A 17,974-nucleotide genomic window follows, 5' to 3' on the forward strand; every position below is an offset into this window, starting at 1 on the left:
CATTGAATTTCCAAGACAGGATGCAAGTGTGCGAAACTAGATTTTGCATTCACATCAAAATTTCCTGGACCATTTGCAAACACTCCTTGCACATTATTTAGAAGTTTGTTATAAAAGCTCTGACCCCATTCAAAGCAGCAATCAGAAGCTTCCTTGCTTCAAATTCATTTTTCTTTGCTACTTGTAGGCACAGAGATGAAGAATAACACAGGAGGAACTTTGTCTAACATGTTGGAAAGATATTGTATTGCTGTCAAAATAAAAGTCATTTTTTGGTCAAATGTAGATAAGGATCAATGTGGGAAATGTCATGGAGGGTTTCTCTCACTGAGTGTTAGCTACTGTCACACAATCCCTCCACCACAGTCCCTATGGTACTGCACTTATTACCTTCAGCTGACCAGCAGTGGAAGTACCTCACTGCTGCCAGCACTTTCTGGTCTTGTTGCTGACAGCATCATATTTAAAGTCTAGTTGTATGTGACCTCAGTTGTTGAAAAATGTGGTGCTGGAAAAACACAGCAGGCCAGGCACTATCCGAGGAGCAGGATAATTGATGTTGTTTCAGGCATAAGCCCTTGTTCAGGAATGAGGCTGGTGTGTCAGGCGGGCTGAGATAAAAGGTAGGGGGGAGGGAATTTGGGGGAGGTGTGCTGGGAATACGATAGGTGGAAGGAGGTGAGGGTGAGGGTGATAGGCTGGAGAGGGAGTCGGAGGGGAGAGGTCGGGAAGAAGATTGCAGGCCAAGAGGGTGGTGCTGAATCCGGGGTTTGGGACTGAGATAAGGTGGGGGGGGAGGGGAAATGTGGAAGCTGGAGAAATCTACATTTATCCCGTGTGGTTGGAGGGTTCCAAGGCGGAAGATGAGACGCTCTTCCTCCAGGCGTTGTGTGGCCAGGGTCTGGCGATGGAGGAGGCCAAGGACCTGCATGTCATTGGCGGAGTGGGAGGGGGAGTTAAAGTGTTCTGTCACGGGGCGGTAGGGTTGGTTGGTGCGGGTGTCCCAGAGGTGTTCTCTGAAATGTTCTGCAAGTAGGCGGCCTGTCTCCCCAATGTAGAGAAGACCACATCGGGTGCAACGGATACAGTAAATTGTGTGTGTGGAGGTGCAGGTGAATTTGCGACGGATATAGAAGGATCCATTGGGGCCTTGGAGGGAGGTGAGGGGGGAGGTGTGGGTGCAAGTTCTGCACTTCTTGCAGTTGCAGGGGAAGGCGCCAGGAGTGGAAGTTGGGTTGGTGGGGGGTATGGACCTGACGAGGGAGTGGTCTCTCCGGAACACTGATAGGGGTGGGGAGGGAAATATATCCCTGGTGGTGGGATCTGTTTGGAGGTGGCGGAAATGACGGAGGACGATACGATATATCTGGAGGTTGGTGGGGTGGAAGGTGAAGACCAGTGGTGTTCTGTCCTGGTGGCGATTGGAGGGGCGGGGTTCAAGGGCGGAGGTGCGGGAAGTGGAGGAGATGCAGTGGAGAGCATCGTCGACCACATCGGAGGGGAAATTGCGGTTTTTGAAGAAGGAGGCCATTTGGGTTGTTCGGTAGTGGAATTGGTCTTCCTGGGAGCAGATGCGGTGGAGGCTAAGGAATTGAGAATAGGGGATGGCGTTTTTACAGGGGGCAGGGTGGGAGGAGGTGTAATCTAAGTAGCTGTGGGAGTCGGTCGGTTTGTCGTAAATGCCTGTGTTGAGTCGGTCGCCCGAGATAGAGATGGAGAGGTCTAGGAAGGGGAGGGAGGAGTCTGAGACAGTCCAGGGAAATTTGAGGTCGGGGTGGAAGGTGACCTCAGTTATTATCAGCCAGGAACTACCCTCCACAACACACATAACGTGAGCAAACCAATAACTGAAAAGCTTGTGCGGGCACATAGGTGGCATGGATGATGTTTCATTAGAAACAGATGATCACAATTGGAATGATTTGCCTCTTCACATCATGTTCTGTCTGATCAATCACCACAGTAACTGCAGTGCAAGAATGAGGTTACCTTTATTACTGCTATACCATGTTAAAACCCTGTCTGAAGGATTGCTAATGTTTCCCCAATACCCAGCATATCATCTTGTATTGTTCATGGTGGGTGCATCATGTACTATGAAGCCTTCAAAACAATCAATAACATCAACTTTTATTGAATAACAACTACAGCAAAGTGAAAAAAAGAGGAATTTGCTTCTGGAAATAAACAAGGGTTGCTTTCCTTTTGAACAACCAAGTTAGAGTCTATGAATAACAACCTCCCTAACTAACAGATCTGCAGACTCTGCCACAAATTGGGCAGATGCTACTTTAAGGGGTCGGGAAGAGGTTTGTCTGTAAGTTCACACTCTCCCTTCGATGTCTCATCTTCATGCCTGCATGTTCATGACAAAGTCTCTTGATATGTTTGTGCCTCTCAAATAAAGCTTCTTTCTTTCAGTCAGTCAGAAGCCAGGGTCTCCTATAAATTGTTTAGCATATTTGACTTCTTCAAGGATATTTTTAAGATACCCCTAAAAATCTGACCTTTCTCAGAAATATGAGAGGGCAATGTCAGGCCAGCCATTAGGAAAAAGGTATGGAATTTATCATATAAATTCATTAAAATCATTGTTTTTTGTATTATTTGCAAAATGATTTTCAACAGTAATAAATAATTTCAATTTTTAAAGCTACATTTATTGCCTCTTAACAATAAATGTTATTTACATTTAACTTTAAAAAACATACTGTTTTTAAAAAGATTTAAATCATCTATAATTGCTACATTTAATTCAGAAGTTGTTTATTAAAATTCAGGAATAAGAAAGAATAAGACTTACACTCCAACATTTATTTACCTGGATTCTGCAATTGATTGGGAATGAACTCACTGTAGTGACGTTGAGTTCAGATTGAACTAACTAATGGTAAATATATATATATTGAGATGCTACCCCAAGTGCATAGCTGATAATTGCTGATGTGTTGATGGTTAAATCACAAGGTTCAGCACAATATTAAACTGCTGTTTAAGGTAGACAAGCAGGGGGCTGGGAGAACACAGCAAGCCAAGCAACATCAGGAGATGGAGAAGTCAATGTTTCAGGTGTAACCCTTCTTTAGGATTGGGGATGGGCATCAGGGAAGCTGCAGATAAAGTTTATATAAAACAGCCCACTCACTTACACAGTATCTGGAATTGGATCCACTGTCAAAATTTCCTATTGGAGATTTCCTGATACTTTTCAAAGTTTAGGGGTTAACTTTCCTAGCTCCATGAAGGCAGGTTAGGAACTAGAACTGGCAGTAAAATTGTCCATGAGTGATATGTACCAACTTCCAAACAATATTAACAGAGGCAGGGCGAGTGTCACAGAGGCAATCCATCCAGCAACACAGGGTAACCAATTAGGCCCATTATTTGGCTCAATGAGGGAACAGAGATGCTACCATCACCAGAATCTTCCAGATTCCAACCAGGACCTACTGTTGATGCATTTAATATGAGGCATCTCCCCTGTAGCAGAATAAGGGGGCCTGCAACATGCTTTTCATCACTCCAGTGCAGACCTTGGACAACTGCAGGTTGTGGCAGGCTCTCGTTAATTATTTACAATGTCACAGAAAGTACCTCAGCTATGAAGGGCCCTCGCAGTCCCTGGATTGACTCAGTGGCATTCACATCCTGTGAAAGGATTGTTGGCTTGATATCAGGTGGGCTCTCCTGTTGAGCTTCCCTGGCCCACTGCCAGGTCTACTAGAATGACCTAACTGAAGAATTTAGACTACTTAAGCTTGACTAAGTAGTTCACATTTATAGCTACTATGGAATGGGTTATTATTCTAGTGAGTCATGACTTATACTGTTTCAATATGTTTGATATGAATAGTGCATTCATATTGTCAAAATATCTGATTATTATCTTGTAAGCTAATTTTATTGTGTGGAAAATAAAGAGAAGGAGATTTCTACACTGTTCATTATTCTGGTGTTATTTTACACATTGACATTTTGTACTTTTAATGTTATCGATTGCTTTGTGCTCTACAATCTATTTGTACAGTGTGAAATCCATTCCGCATCTTCACACAGAACAAGCCTGGAAACAATGTAATAATATGCTGCAATTTGGTGATTATTCTCAAATGTTGTACTTGTCATATTCTTCACTTCAACTTTGAATTAATTCAGCAAGTCTCTAGATCAATCACAAATATGCTTCAGTAAAACAATGAACCCTGAAGATGTGCAACAAAGCAGTCTGACTGAAATAACCTGGGGTTGGATGGGGCGAAGGAAGGGATCTCTTTGCTCCACATGCTAATTTTTAAAATTTAACAATGCGTGATACTTTTTTTCAAAAGGTACTTATTATGAATTTGGTCTTTTTAAAAAAATAAGTCTTTCATCTGCCATCTAACACTTGTCCTACAACATTGTTAAATATAACATCGTGTAATTATGTCAGAACTTTAATGCAGATAGATGTCCCTGTGTTGATTGCAACGTAGCCAAAGAATTATAGCTTTTTCTTTGAAAAGGCATAGAAACCACTTATGAGACAAACTGATTAAAGTATCAATCATTCAGAATTTATATTTGAAAACTATAATAAATTTACTGCTATAATACATTTTTCAGAAATTAAATGCAATAATATCTAGAAAAGTTGACATACATGTATGCTTCATTGCAGATCCAAGCACTAGAAAAGAAACCGTAATGCTGACAGTGATAAAAATCTCTGTAAACCAGGCCACCCAGGCAAACCTTTTGTACTGTTCCATTATAATCTGTCAAGAAAAGAAAAAGTAGATCCTGTAACATTTTGACAATTAAATGAACAACAGTATTTTAGGATTTAAATACAGACTCATGAGAATCAATTGGCCCCAAGGGTCCTGTTATTTAAACTAGTCTCAAATGAATATCCCTTAATTATCTTACCTTGATGGTACTTAATGATCTTCTCACTATTTCAGAGACTAGTGGCATCAAATGACCGGGGCAGTGTGTGGGAAGTGGTGTTGAAGTAAGTGATTGGCTGTGATCGAAATTAATAGCTTGGGATGCTCAATGGACTGAATGCCGTAGACTTTTGTATGAAGAGACACACTGTAGCTCTCAGCAAATTAAAGGTCAAATATTTATGAGCAGTTGACTCAAGGAAGCTGTATTTTTTGTAGTTGGGATGTAGGGGTCAGGGAAGAGAACATTTCCTCAAGATGTTGGTAGTTGGCTCTCCCTGTAAATGGCCGCAGGTCTTTTAATTGTAATGTTTCCTTATGTGATAATTCCAGAACAATAAACCCAATAATAAGGGTGGAAAGCCAATATGTGGGGCCAGACTTTGTCCAATGAAAAACAAATGGGTGTGAAGTTCTAACCAAAATGGTGAGATTCCCCTGATGCTCCACCATTCCTAGTCTTACTGTTCTTCTGGGTGGACAGCAATACACTACTTTAAAGCAGTCGGGTTTATTTTCATACTCAGATTGGTGAATCACGATTTCATTGAGCCCTACACACTGATTTAGCACTGCCCTGAATAGGGAATCTTCAGCCAATGATTGCTAGTTAGAAAGGCTTAACTAGCCCTGGTATCCAGGTCTTGACAATGCTACTGTTATCAGGGCTCACAGCTTTTACTGTGACCAGTGGATTCCACTATGTAATCTGAATCAAAAGCTATTTTTGTGGAATCTCACTACAAATCCCCTGAAAACTTATATTTTCTTTCCCAGAAGTCTGCTCCATCGAGTAAAACCATCATTTTGTGTCAATCTGTTCTCATTACATCGGTGGTACTGACTTCAAGCTTTGGCTGACAAACTTTTCAAAAAGGGCAGGGTGATCACGATCTACAATGTGTTGTTACGGACCAGACCAAACCCCTGTAAGTATATCAAGGAGACAGCCCAGACCCTAACAACTTTGAAGGCAAGTGTAAGGTGCTTGTACTCCACATATAATTTGATTGGTTACACTTTATTCTTATCCACAGTTGACATATAAACAAAAGAAAAAAAGACTGATATAACTTTAACTCTATTGAACAACTTAACACAGCGGTAGATTATTTAACCACTGAACAGCAACTGTTCCAATATAGTAACATTCCACAAACACACACCTGGCAAAGGCAGAGTCAGTAAAACAGATTGTCTCATGTGATTCTGGCAGCAGAAAAAGAACCCAAACTTTTAGTTGTAACAGAGTGAGCTGTAACATCTTCGACGCCAACTTCAAATCCCCAACAACTGCTGAAAGCTGAACTATAGCTTTGGTTCTGTGGGAGCCTGACTCCACCCATTCATGCTGCTCTTATTGTTTGAACTTTAAGAAGAAAACACACTGCCTCAGTTCATTGGCTTCTATGGCTCCAAACCTCCCTTCAAATAAAAAAACGACAAATACACCTCTAAAAGCCATAGTATCGTTGCAGCATCGACCACACATCTGTGTTACTGGAGCAATGTCATTGTTTTTGAGACTTGTAAACCAAATCATGCCCCTTGTCATATGCCATACATTAAAAATGATCTGTGCCTGTACATATAAATGATATGCAACAAATGTCCTTTTCATTTGCACGAGCCCACAGCCTCCTCTGTATTTCTGTGTGCATAAATACAAAATAGTATAAATGCTGAAATCAAAATAAAAACAAAGTACTGGAAATGCTCAGTCTGGCAGCATCTTGTATTTGGTTTGAAATGTTAATTATTTCTCTTTTCACAGATGATGCATTGCAGCCTTATGCACAAATCAGGCCTGTAGCTGAACAGACTTGAACACTATCATTTCAGATAAATTAGCCTAGAAATTCCGTATTATCTGAGATCTGGCAGAAGCTGCATAGCCAGGTGCCTGGCCTTTCTTTAGATTGATGCTGGGGCTCTAATGATTGACTGCATACCTGAATCAATTCAATGTGGTTGCACAGTTATTAATTAGTCATTGCCAGCAACTTCAAATATTTCTATCAGCTGCTCATTAAAAAACATTGAACTCTGCTACATTTGCTGGGAACTGCAATCTAATTGCAGACTCTGTGTACCTGAAGTTTGTCACTTACTCCTAAAGCGGCTTTTTAGATGTGCAAATCGGTATGTCTAACTTGTGTCCCTCCAAAAGCCAGACCCATTGATCGAAGATAGCTGCTAGACATCAACTGGAATGATGATTTTTTTTTCCTAATGTTTCAAAATGAACTAATTGAAAATTTTATGAAGCCAGTAGTTCAAAAATGGTCTTTACAAATGTGATAGTAATGGGATACTTTTTTTGAAATCCGAGACTGGCTAGGTTTAATGATGAATATGTAATTTGGATACATCTGCTCTTCTTATCAACATAGTCATAGTCACAGAGATGTACAGCACAGAAACAGACGCTTTGGTCCAACTTGTCCATGCCAACCAGATATTCCAACCCAATCTAGTCCCACCTGCCAGCACCTGACCCATATCCTTCCAAACCTTTCCTATTGATATACCCCTCCAGATGCCTTTTAAATGTTGCAATTGTGCCAGCCTCCACCACTTCCTCCAGCAGCTCATTCCACACACGTACCCACCCTCTGTATGAAGTTGTCCCTTACGTCTCTTTTACATCTTTCCCCTCACACCCTAAATCTATGCCGTCTAGTTCTGGACTCTCCCAACCCAGGAAAAAGACTTTGTCTACTTATCCTATCCATGATTTTATAAACCTCTATAAGGTCACCCCTCAGCCTCTGACGTTCCAGGGAAAACAGCCCCAGCCTATTCAACCTCTTCCTATTTCTCAAATCCTCCAACCCTGGCAACATCCTTGTAAATCTTTTCTGAAACCTCTCAAATTCCACAACCTCTTAATGACTGACATTTATATTAATCAGTATTTTGGTCTTTTAAATCAGTATTTTAAAACAAAACACAGATGCTTCATTGAAGTTCTTGGAAACCAATCATGGAGCAGAGAGTGTGGAATCTGAAGAGGTGATGGAATGCATGGTCGGAAAAAAATTTTTCTTGCATCTGGTAGATAAGATCGGGTAGGGAAATTCAGAGAATAGGATCAAGTCATCAGTATCCTGAAAATAAATGTATCTTTTTAATACTGCAGTTAAATTATAAAAGATTGGTTACGGTCTGAAGAGGTACTAAATGATCCTGGAGGTTTTACTCTTTTATCTTAAAAGTTTATAGCTATTGCCCAACAGTCATACATCTTGATCTACTGCTGTTTCTTTTCACGAAAGGTAACCATTATGCCACATAATTTATAATTCAACATAACTCTATACATAGACCTATGAAATAGACTGTAATTGGTATCATGCAGAAAATGCTACCAAAAGGAAAATGTCCTTTGGCACAAGAGCAGAAATACATCCAACAGCCATTTCCCGCTGATAGGAAAAGACTAAGAGTTAATCAATCAAATAATATTTGAATTCTAACAGATGCAAATAATGTACCTGATGGCAATATAATATAAAATAAATGATTAAAGTAGTCTAGAAAATCAAATGCCAATAAATTAAGTCAAAATTGTAATGATACAATTTTGAAAAACATTGCAAAACTCAAATTGTGTCAATTTTTCATAAAAATATACTTTTCTACCAATGTAATGATACTTTGTCATATCTAAAAGTGATGAAAAAGAGTTATTAACACGGTTTTCTTTTCACGTTGGTAATTCTGTTGAATGGTCCCGATGACTACAAGACAAAAAGCTTTGTCAAACAGAGAAGATGGTGGCATTTACCTTTGTGGAGCAGAGAAGATGATGACCTCTTGTGGGATTATTGCATGTTCCTCCAGATCATCTACACTATACTGACCCTGGTGGTAACTTGGAACTAGGCTGGCAAGATCTGGTATCAAAAGTGTGTGCTGGAAAAATACAGCAAGCCAGGCAGCATCCGAGAAGCAGGAGAATCGACGTTTCGGGCATGAGTCCTTCATCAGGTGGCATGGCTTCCTCTGCTTTCCTCTGCACCACCCCATCCACCAGGATCGCCAAGTCCATACCAGCAAATTGGGGTGCCAATTTGCCTCAGTCTGCCATCTCTGGGACAATTCATTGGAACTGAGCAGGGCAACTCTGGACTGCTAGTATTTGACCTGGATCAAAACTGAATTTTAAATATTGCAGTCATAATGAGAATTATGGGATGTGCTGGCAGTGGTAAGTATTACCATCTCTCATGGGCAGGAAGATAGGGTGAGTGAGCACTATGATGCATAGTTCATCAGACGAGTTCTGGAGAATAGTGTGTGAAATCTCACTCAGGCTCACAAAGAACCCCATGAATCTCCCCAAACATGATCTTAGCAATTTCTGGTAAAATTCAGTCCATGGGGCTGATTATTTCCAACCCTGAAAGATGTAGGCTGTGGTGAGAAAGTTGAGAAAATCTCTAAAGATGACCAGCAAGGAGCCTCTCGGCAGCAAGAGCAAAAGATCCCATTTCCAAATCAACTGTTGAACAATGAAATGAATCACTAGTGAGCGGTGAGAGGCCTATTTCCATGCATTAACATCTCCTTATTATGATGCAGTTTCCCATGCTCCTATCTCTTGGTGATGATTCCCAACAAGATAACACTGCAGTTACCTGGCAACTCCAGCTCGCCACTTATTCGTCCAACACTCCAATTTGGGCACCAGTCACCAACGTGTGAGGGCAATGTCAACACAGATCAGTCAGAGTCTGGTCACTCATCAGTCAGGGCTGTTTATTCAAGTGAGTAGGTCACAGTTCAGGGGGGTTTTGTCCACTAAAGTGAAGGGAGTTATCAGGAGTGACAGGGCTTCTGGAGAACTTGAACTGAGGGAATTGAAGGCAGCATACTGGGATGTGCAGTGGACGACAACTGTGAAAGGGGGTAACTGAATTTATCATGTGGGAAGGCAACAGAACATTAAAGAGTTCTTATAACTAGGTTGGGGGTGGGGAGGTGGTTTGTATCAACAGTCAGCAACACCCTGGCTTTGATGGTGGCTTGGTGGATTACAATATCTGGTATAAGAGCGTCAGTTTGCTCAGTTAGTTGGATGGCTGGTTTGTGATGTAGGGTGACACCACCAGCAGGGGTTCAATTCCTCCACTGGCTGAAGTTACCAGGGAGGTCCCATCTTTCAACCTGTCCCCTCACCTGAGGGTATGGTAGCCATCAGTGTAAATCACCATCTGTCATCTCTCTAAAGACAAAGCACCCCAAAATGATGGTTTGGGACTATGGCAATATTACTACATCTGCCACATTGCCTCAGTACGCCTGGGGCTGTGTGGGTTAAAGTGTGGAGATGAGGAGTTAGATAGATTGGTGGGCAGAGGTTTGGGGCTGGCACAGAGGCTTACCAAGAAATTAGAACAAGAGTAGGCCGTCTGCCCCTTGGAGCCTGCTCCACCATTCAATAAGATCATGGTTGATCTTTTCATGGACTCTGCTCCACTTACCCACTCAGCATAACCCTTAATTTTTTGAACAGTATAGGAATTATTTAGCTTTGAAAGCACTTATTGAGGGAGCCTCAACTACTTCACTGGGCAGGGAATTCCATTGATTTAGGACTCTCAAGATGAAGACGTTACTCCTCAATTCTGTCCTAAATTCTGCTCCCCCTAATTTTGAGGCTCTGCCCTCTTGTCCTAGTTTCACCTGACAGTGGTAACATCCTCTATACTTCTATCTTATAGAGTCATAGAGTCATTGAGATGTACAGCATGGAAACCCTTCTGTCCAACTCGCCCATGCTGAACAGATATCCCAACCCAATCGAGTCCCACTTGCCAGCATCCAGCCCATATCCCTCCAAACCCTTCCTATTCATATACCCATCATATGCCTTTTCAATGTTGCAATTGTACCAGCCTCCACCACTTCCTCTGACAACCTATTCCATTCACGTACCACCGTCTGTTTGAAAAGGTTTCCCATCAGGTCTCTTTTATACCTTTCCCCTCTCACCCTAAACCTATGCCCTCTAGTTCTGGATTCCTCCACCAAGACGAGAGACTTTGTCTATTTATGCTATCCACGCCTCTCACAATTTTTATAAACCTCTATAAAGCCACCCCTCAGCCTTCATCGCTCCAGGGAAAACAGCCCCAGCCTGTTCAGCATCTCCCTATAGCTCAAATCCTCCAACCTTGGCAACATCCTTGTAAATCTTTTCTGAACCCTTTCAAGTTTCACAACATCTTTCCAATAGGAAGACCAGAATTGCAGGCAATATTCCAAAAGTGGCCTAACCAATGTCCTGTACAGCCGCAACAAGTAGTTTATAAAATACCATGCAAGGACTGCACAAAACACTATATAGGACAAACAGGAAGACAGCTAACAATCCGCATACATGAACACCAACTAGCCACGAAACGACACGACCAGCTATCCCTAGTAGCCACACACTCAGACAACAAGCAACATGAATTCGATTGGGAAAACACTATCATAGGGCAAGCCAGACAGAGAACAGCCAGGGAATTCCTAGAGGCATGGCATTCATCCACATACTCCATCAACAGACACATTGACCTGGACCCAATATACCAATCACTACAGCGGACAGCTGAAACTGACACCCGGAAGCGGCAAGGACAGACCACTATAAATGCCGGAAGAAACATCAGAGAAGCGCTTCGCAGGAGGCTCCACAGCACTGATGATGTCTCCTAGCCAGGGGACGAAACGTTTGCAACAAAAACTTCCAGCTCGGCGAACAGAACCACTACAACAAGCACCCGAGCTACAAATCTTCGCACAAACTTTGAGCAACATGACCTCCCAACTCCTGTACTCAATACTCTGACCAATAAAGGAAAGCATACCAAATGCTTTCTTCACTATCATATCTACCTGCGACTCCACTTTCAAGGAGCTATGAACCTGCACTCCAAGGTTTGTTCAGCAACACTCTCGAGGACCTCACCATTAAGCGTATCTATTCCCTTCATAATTTTATATGTTTCTACAAGATCACCCCTCCAGTGAACATAACCCCAATTTATTTGGTCTCTATTCATAAGCCAACCCCCTCAACTCCAGAATCAACATAGTGAACTTCCTTTGCACCCCGCTATGGCAGTGCATCCTTTCTCAAGTAAGGAGACCAAAACTGCACTCAGTACTCCAGGTCTCTCCTCACCAGCACCCTGTACAACCGTAACATAATCTCTTGAGCAACAAAGGGCAAAATTCCATTTGCCTTCCTAATTACTTGTTGTACCTGCAGACCAACCTTGTGATTCATGTACAGGACCACCCAGGTCCTTCTGCACAGCAGCATGCTGCAACTTTTTAACCATTCAAGTAATAATCCTTTTTACTGTTACTCCATCTGCCAGACCTTTACCCACTCACTTAAACTATGTCCCTTTGCAAAGTTTCACAGTCCTCTGCACATTTTACTCTACCAATCTTAGTGTCATCTGCAAACTTTGACACACTACGTGTGGTCGCCAATTCCAAATCATCTATATAAACTGCGAATAATTGTGGCCCCAACACTGATCCCTGAGGCACACCACTAGTTACTAATTGCCAACCAGAAAAAAACACTCATTTATCCCCACTCTTTGCTTCCTGTTGGTTAACCAATCCTCTATCCATGTTAATACATTGCCTGTAACACCTTTGCACCTTTATCCTTTGCAGCAGCCTTTTATACGGCACCTTGTTGAGTGCCTTTTGGATATCTAGATACACCACATCTACTGGGTCCCCATTGTCCACTGTGCTCATAATGTCTTCACAGAATTCCAGTAGATTGATTAAGCATGACCTGCCATTCATGAACCCATGCTATGTCTGCCTAACAGGACAATTTCCATCTACCATTTGTTCCTTGATAATAGACTCAAGTATTTTCCCCACTACAGAAGTTAACCTATCTAGTCAACAATGCTCAATTTTTTGCCTACCTCCCTTTTTAAACAGTAGTGTCATATCTGCTGTTTTCGGATCTGCTGGAACTACCCCAGAGTCCAGTGAATTTTGACAAAATTACCACACATGCTTTGGTATTTTTCCCATCTCTTTTATCACCCTGGGATGTATTCCATCAGGGCCAGGAGACTTGTCTCCCTTTATTTCCATTAGCTTGCTCAACACTACCTCTTTCATGATAACTATTGTTTTCTGGTCCTCAGCTACCTGTATCTCTTTGCCAGTTACTGGCATATTATTCATGTCTTCCACTGTGAAGACTGACACAAAATAACTTTTCAATACCATTTCCTCATATCCCATTACTAAATCCTCATCCTCTCAAGGACCAATGTTTACTTTAGCCACTCTTTTTGTTTTGTACATTTATAGAAACTGTTATGTCTTTATATTCTGAGCTAGTTTATTCTCAATCTTACTTTTCTTTATGGCTTTCTTCGTGCCTTTCTGTTGACCTTTAAAGCTTTCCCGTCTTCTAGTTTCCCACTGATTTTGGCCACTTTGCATGCCTTCTTTTTCAATGTGATAGCCTCCCTTATTTCCTTAGACACACATGGCAGATTACCCCCTTTCCTTACTGTCCTTTCTTTTCAAGGGGATATACTTCTGCTGAACATATTGAAAAATTGCTTTGAAAATCCTCCAGGGTTGGTCAACTGTCCCACCATAAAGTCTTTGCTTCCAATCTACTTTAGCCAAGTCCTCCCTCATCCTATTAGAGTCTCCTTTCTTTAAGCACTGGACCCTAGTATAGAATTTTATCTTCTCGCTTTCTATCAGTATTCTAAATTGAACCACACTGTGATCGCTCCTTCCAAGACAATTTCTAACTATGGGATCATTAATTATTCCTGTCTCATTACACAGGACAAGATCGAGGGAACTCCCTCCTTGGTTCCGTTGCATACTGTTCAAGAAAATTATCACAGCTTCACTCAATAGACTCTTCCTGAAGGCTACTCTGATTGACCTGGTTCGATCAATCGACAGATCAATTAAAATCCCCCATGATAAATGCCACACCATTTTTACAGGCATTAGTTATTTCTTTGTTTATTGCCTGTCCAGATGTGGTATTACTATTTGTTGGCCTATAGATTATGCATAACAGTGATTTTTTTTCTTCTTAGAATTTCTAATTTCCACCCAAATGGACTCAACCTTATTCTTCATAGAACCTATATCATCTCTCAGCTGTGCCCTGATGTCATCCTTAAATATCAGAAGGAATGTGGGTATTTGGGCATTCACCAATATTCAGAGACTGAGTCTGACTGTGTGATGAATGACTGCTGTTTCCTTCCATTGTAAAGACAAGTGTACGAGGGAGCTGAAAATGATCAAACCTGGAGTAAGCAGGGCAAGTGTTTTGTGAGTAGCAGACTTCACTCGAGAGATGTTCTGCCCTTTGAAGGGAAACAGCACTACATAGATGTCCATACAGTACAGCTGAAAGACTGCTGTGGGCATTACATGCTAAATTCTAAGTATGAACTTACCATGTGACATACAAATCCTGGCCCCAAACACTTTCTGACCATGTCAAGCAGCATCAGGAATCAGTCCCACTAATGGCAGAGATGCACAAGCATTGGACTGCAGCTTGGAAAGTTTCACCTTAGTTGCCAAGTAGTGCACATCTTGCACATGGTGCAAAAGCTGCTCTCTTTATACCTTAGAACAGAAAACCTCATGTAGCACTAAGAACACTTAGCCTCTGCACATCCATTCTTCTCATTGAGGATTGACAGACATTCACTTGCAGAGGTCATGCTGAATAGCAAACATTAATTGACCAATGGGATAACTTTAAAGAGTCACCATGTGCCCTCAGATGGTATGACTTTTTTTCTCCTCCCCCTTTTTCTCAATGCAGTTCCATGGTCCATAGCTGGACTGGAAGGAGCCTGCCTGAAAGTCTGTTGGCCTTGGGAGTTTTGGTTGGTAGATCGTTGGGGGGCATTTATGTCTGTGTTATCCCCTCCACAGATGGAGCTTTATCCTCCTAGGCTGGAGCTCTGGCAGAGCTGGCAGGGTGGAGATGGAAATTCCAGCCATCTTGTGATAAGAGAAATTTGGGGGACAGATGCCTGATGCCACCATCTTGTCTCCAAGTGGCCCCTTGATCAAAAGGAGCGAGGTCCAAGCCTCATCGCCCTGCTGTTGGTGCCAAATACTTGGGACTAGAATGATAGACTGCAGGAGGGTGAAGATACTGGACCTGGCACTCCATGGTAGCCACCAACCTGGCCATGAAGGCAGCCAGAATATCATATGCCTGAGGCCACAGGGACCCAATGGCTGTGATGCAGTATTGCAGCCTTTTAGTCAGGTTGTTCAATGCCTTGAACAAACCAGCCTGCTACTCCTGGGTCTGTTTGTGTTCATCAATGAAGTCCCTGATTACCACCACCACTGGCTCCTCTCCTGCCTGGATCTGAGCAGTTGTCGGAGTACTAGTGACTTAGGGCATTTCTTCCTCAGCCAGCAAGAGCTGTGCCTATCACATGCTCTCCAGTAAATTACGAAAAATAAGCCTTTCCCAATTTCTGGTAAGATTCAACTCAGCGTGTCAGTTTTCAGCAATAGTCACTGAGGTAAAATGATTATGTGCAAAATATATTCGTATAATATTTCATGGAATCCCTACATTGCAGATAGAGGTAATTCAGCTCATTGAGTCTGCACCAACCCTCAAAAGAACATCACAAACAGACCCAATCCCTGCATTTTTAACCATGAGTAACCCACCTAACTTACACACCCCTACAAAATATAGGATAATGTAACATGGTCAATCCATTTAGCCTGCACATCTTTAAACAGAGAGGAAACTGGGGAGTACTCATCTACACAGACACGGGGAGAATGTGCAAACACCACACAGTCGCTCAAGGCTGGAATCAAACCCAGGTTCCTGGTGCTGTGAGGTCGCAGTTCTAACCACGGAGCCACTGTACCACTCAATGGTATCGTGCATTTATCAAAAATTATCTTCATTCAAAAACAATTTTTATTTTAATTTTAATCAATAACTCATTTTTATTTGTGGTGTCATTACCCAACATTCAGGTGGACCATTGGGACAGATAAACTGCTCAAAATATAAAATGTAGAAGATGATAAAGAATAAATAATAGCTATGTTGCCATCTCCACAAAAAAAATAGTGAATTTTGTACAGGCATGCTGACCTTTCAGAGGTTTAATGAAATAAAGGCAATTTCTATCCACCATCGTCACTGAGGCATCAGAAAATATTCCCATGCGAGTTGGTTTCTGGCCTGGAGCTATGAACTTAAGTTGAGAGTTTCTGCAATTTAACAGTAGAGGGCACTCACGTACCATACATTAGGAAAGACGTTCATTTGGGAATTTAAATAGGCTGTATGCTTTCACTATTGGTTGCTTCATAGGATCAAATGCAAGATTTCTCCAATAAATATTCAAATTAAGCAATAAAGCATTGGAAATACATCAACAGATAATCCATATGTACATCATTAAATTCTGATGAGCATAAGTTTGATAAGAAAACCATTGATCCTTTTGTCATGAACAATTAAGGAAGTATGACAATTGCTGTTACTGCTCAAAGGGCTAATCCAACAACGGATCCTGTTGGATCTACAATTACTTTGTGCTTTATTCATTGTATGCATGTTAAAAATGGCAGTTGTGCTTTTAATTAATTGATCTTTGGCCAAACATTTTCGATATTCTTTTATTAGAATAACCTACCATCGTTATAATTACCAACTTATAAGGAGCTTTATAGATCTCCCTTATCTCTGTAAAACATAATTTGCTTTCCCTGATAGCACAGTCAAAAAACATTAGGACTGCTTACTTTTTGACAGTTTTGCATTTTATTATTGATTCAGGTGATGAAAGCAATTGTAAATCTTCTCCTGTGAGCCTTTTTCAAGGCTCTGCTGTGTGCTGGAATCCATAGCAGTATACATTTTAGCATGTTGATAGATTGTGGGCTTCAAAGCTGAAGAGCTCTCTGCCTCTGACCCTACTCATAAGTTCTAGTGTCTTATAGTGTAATGATGTACAAGCAGATAATAAAAGCTGTAAAATATATCACTTTATTATAAATAAACTATTGCACTTGAACTTGCCATGCGGTTTTTTTTGCATCTTAAGACTCTTCTAGTGGATAAGGTATAATGTGTAGTTATGGCAACAACAGGCAACACAAGACAGAATGCTTACAATGGAGGGCCTTGAAATGTTGAGAGTTGTCAGACTTACTGCTTTTGCTGCAGCTCAGGTAGAGCTTTGACATCTAGACTCTGAACCTCACTATGTGCATCCTTTTTGAGATTTGCATGCACTCCCTTCTTTCTGCTACATCGTACTTCATCTCCAGTGAGCAAAAACTTGCAAAATACCAATACAATGCCTGTATAATTGCCTCCTCTCCCCAGAACTAATCCAACCAGCAGAATCTTTGTTTGAGCTGTCCATTGGTGTGTGTTCTATACACCTCATTCCACTTTCTTTCAATTGTTACTTTATGCATAAAATTTATAGAATAGAAACAGGCCATTCAGTCTAATAGGGTAATTAAGCAATTCCATTCGAGAAGAGCATCGTCCCATTCTGTCCTGCTATTATTTACTGTCTTGTGTTTATCTAGTTTCAGCATAAATGCTGAGAGTTTCAATCCATGAGAGCAAGTGCATCCACAGTACTGTTAGTCAGGGAGTTCCAGGATGATGAACTAGCGATAGTGAAGCAATATTGATAGGTAAAGGAGCTTTGTGAGGAGGGGATGCCTTTGAGGAAAGGAAAGTGCAGTTGGTGGCAAGGGAGTTTTCCAATGGTGTATGATCAAGAAACTGTCAGCAAAATAATTGATGACCATTTTGCACAATTATGATTTGGAGATGCCGGTGTTGGAATGGGGTGTACAAAGTTACAAATCACACAACACCAGGTTATAGTCCAACAGGTTTAATTGGAAGCACTAGCTTTCGGAGCGACGCTCCTTCATCAGGTGTTGTGTGATTTTTAACTTTGCACAATTATAGCTGTGTATCTCAAAATGTTGAC

The 17,974-nt window shown here is 41.5% G+C and overlaps 1 protein-coding gene across 1 annotated transcript in view; it reads right to left on the bottom strand.

The window, feature by feature from the left end:
• Positions 1 to 17,974, bottom strand: part of si:ch211-51h4.2 (uncharacterized) — a 328,912-nt gene that overhangs the window by 20,662 nt on the left and 290,276 nt on the right. The window contains exon 14 of the mRNA XM_060833912.1: positions 4,643 to 4,757. Within this exon, the coding sequence (XP_060689895.1) occupies positions 4,643 to 4,757 (115 nt within the window). The remainder of the gene's footprint in view (positions 1 to 4,642; positions 4,758 to 17,974) is intronic.

The sequence above is a fragment of the Hemiscyllium ocellatum genome, chromosome 13 (assembly GCF_020745735.1).
Source record: "Hemiscyllium ocellatum isolate sHemOce1 chromosome 13, sHemOce1.pat.X.cur, whole genome shotgun sequence".
NCBI classification, from domain to species: Eukaryota; Metazoa; Chordata; class Chondrichthyes; order Orectolobiformes; family Hemiscylliidae; genus Hemiscyllium; species Hemiscyllium ocellatum.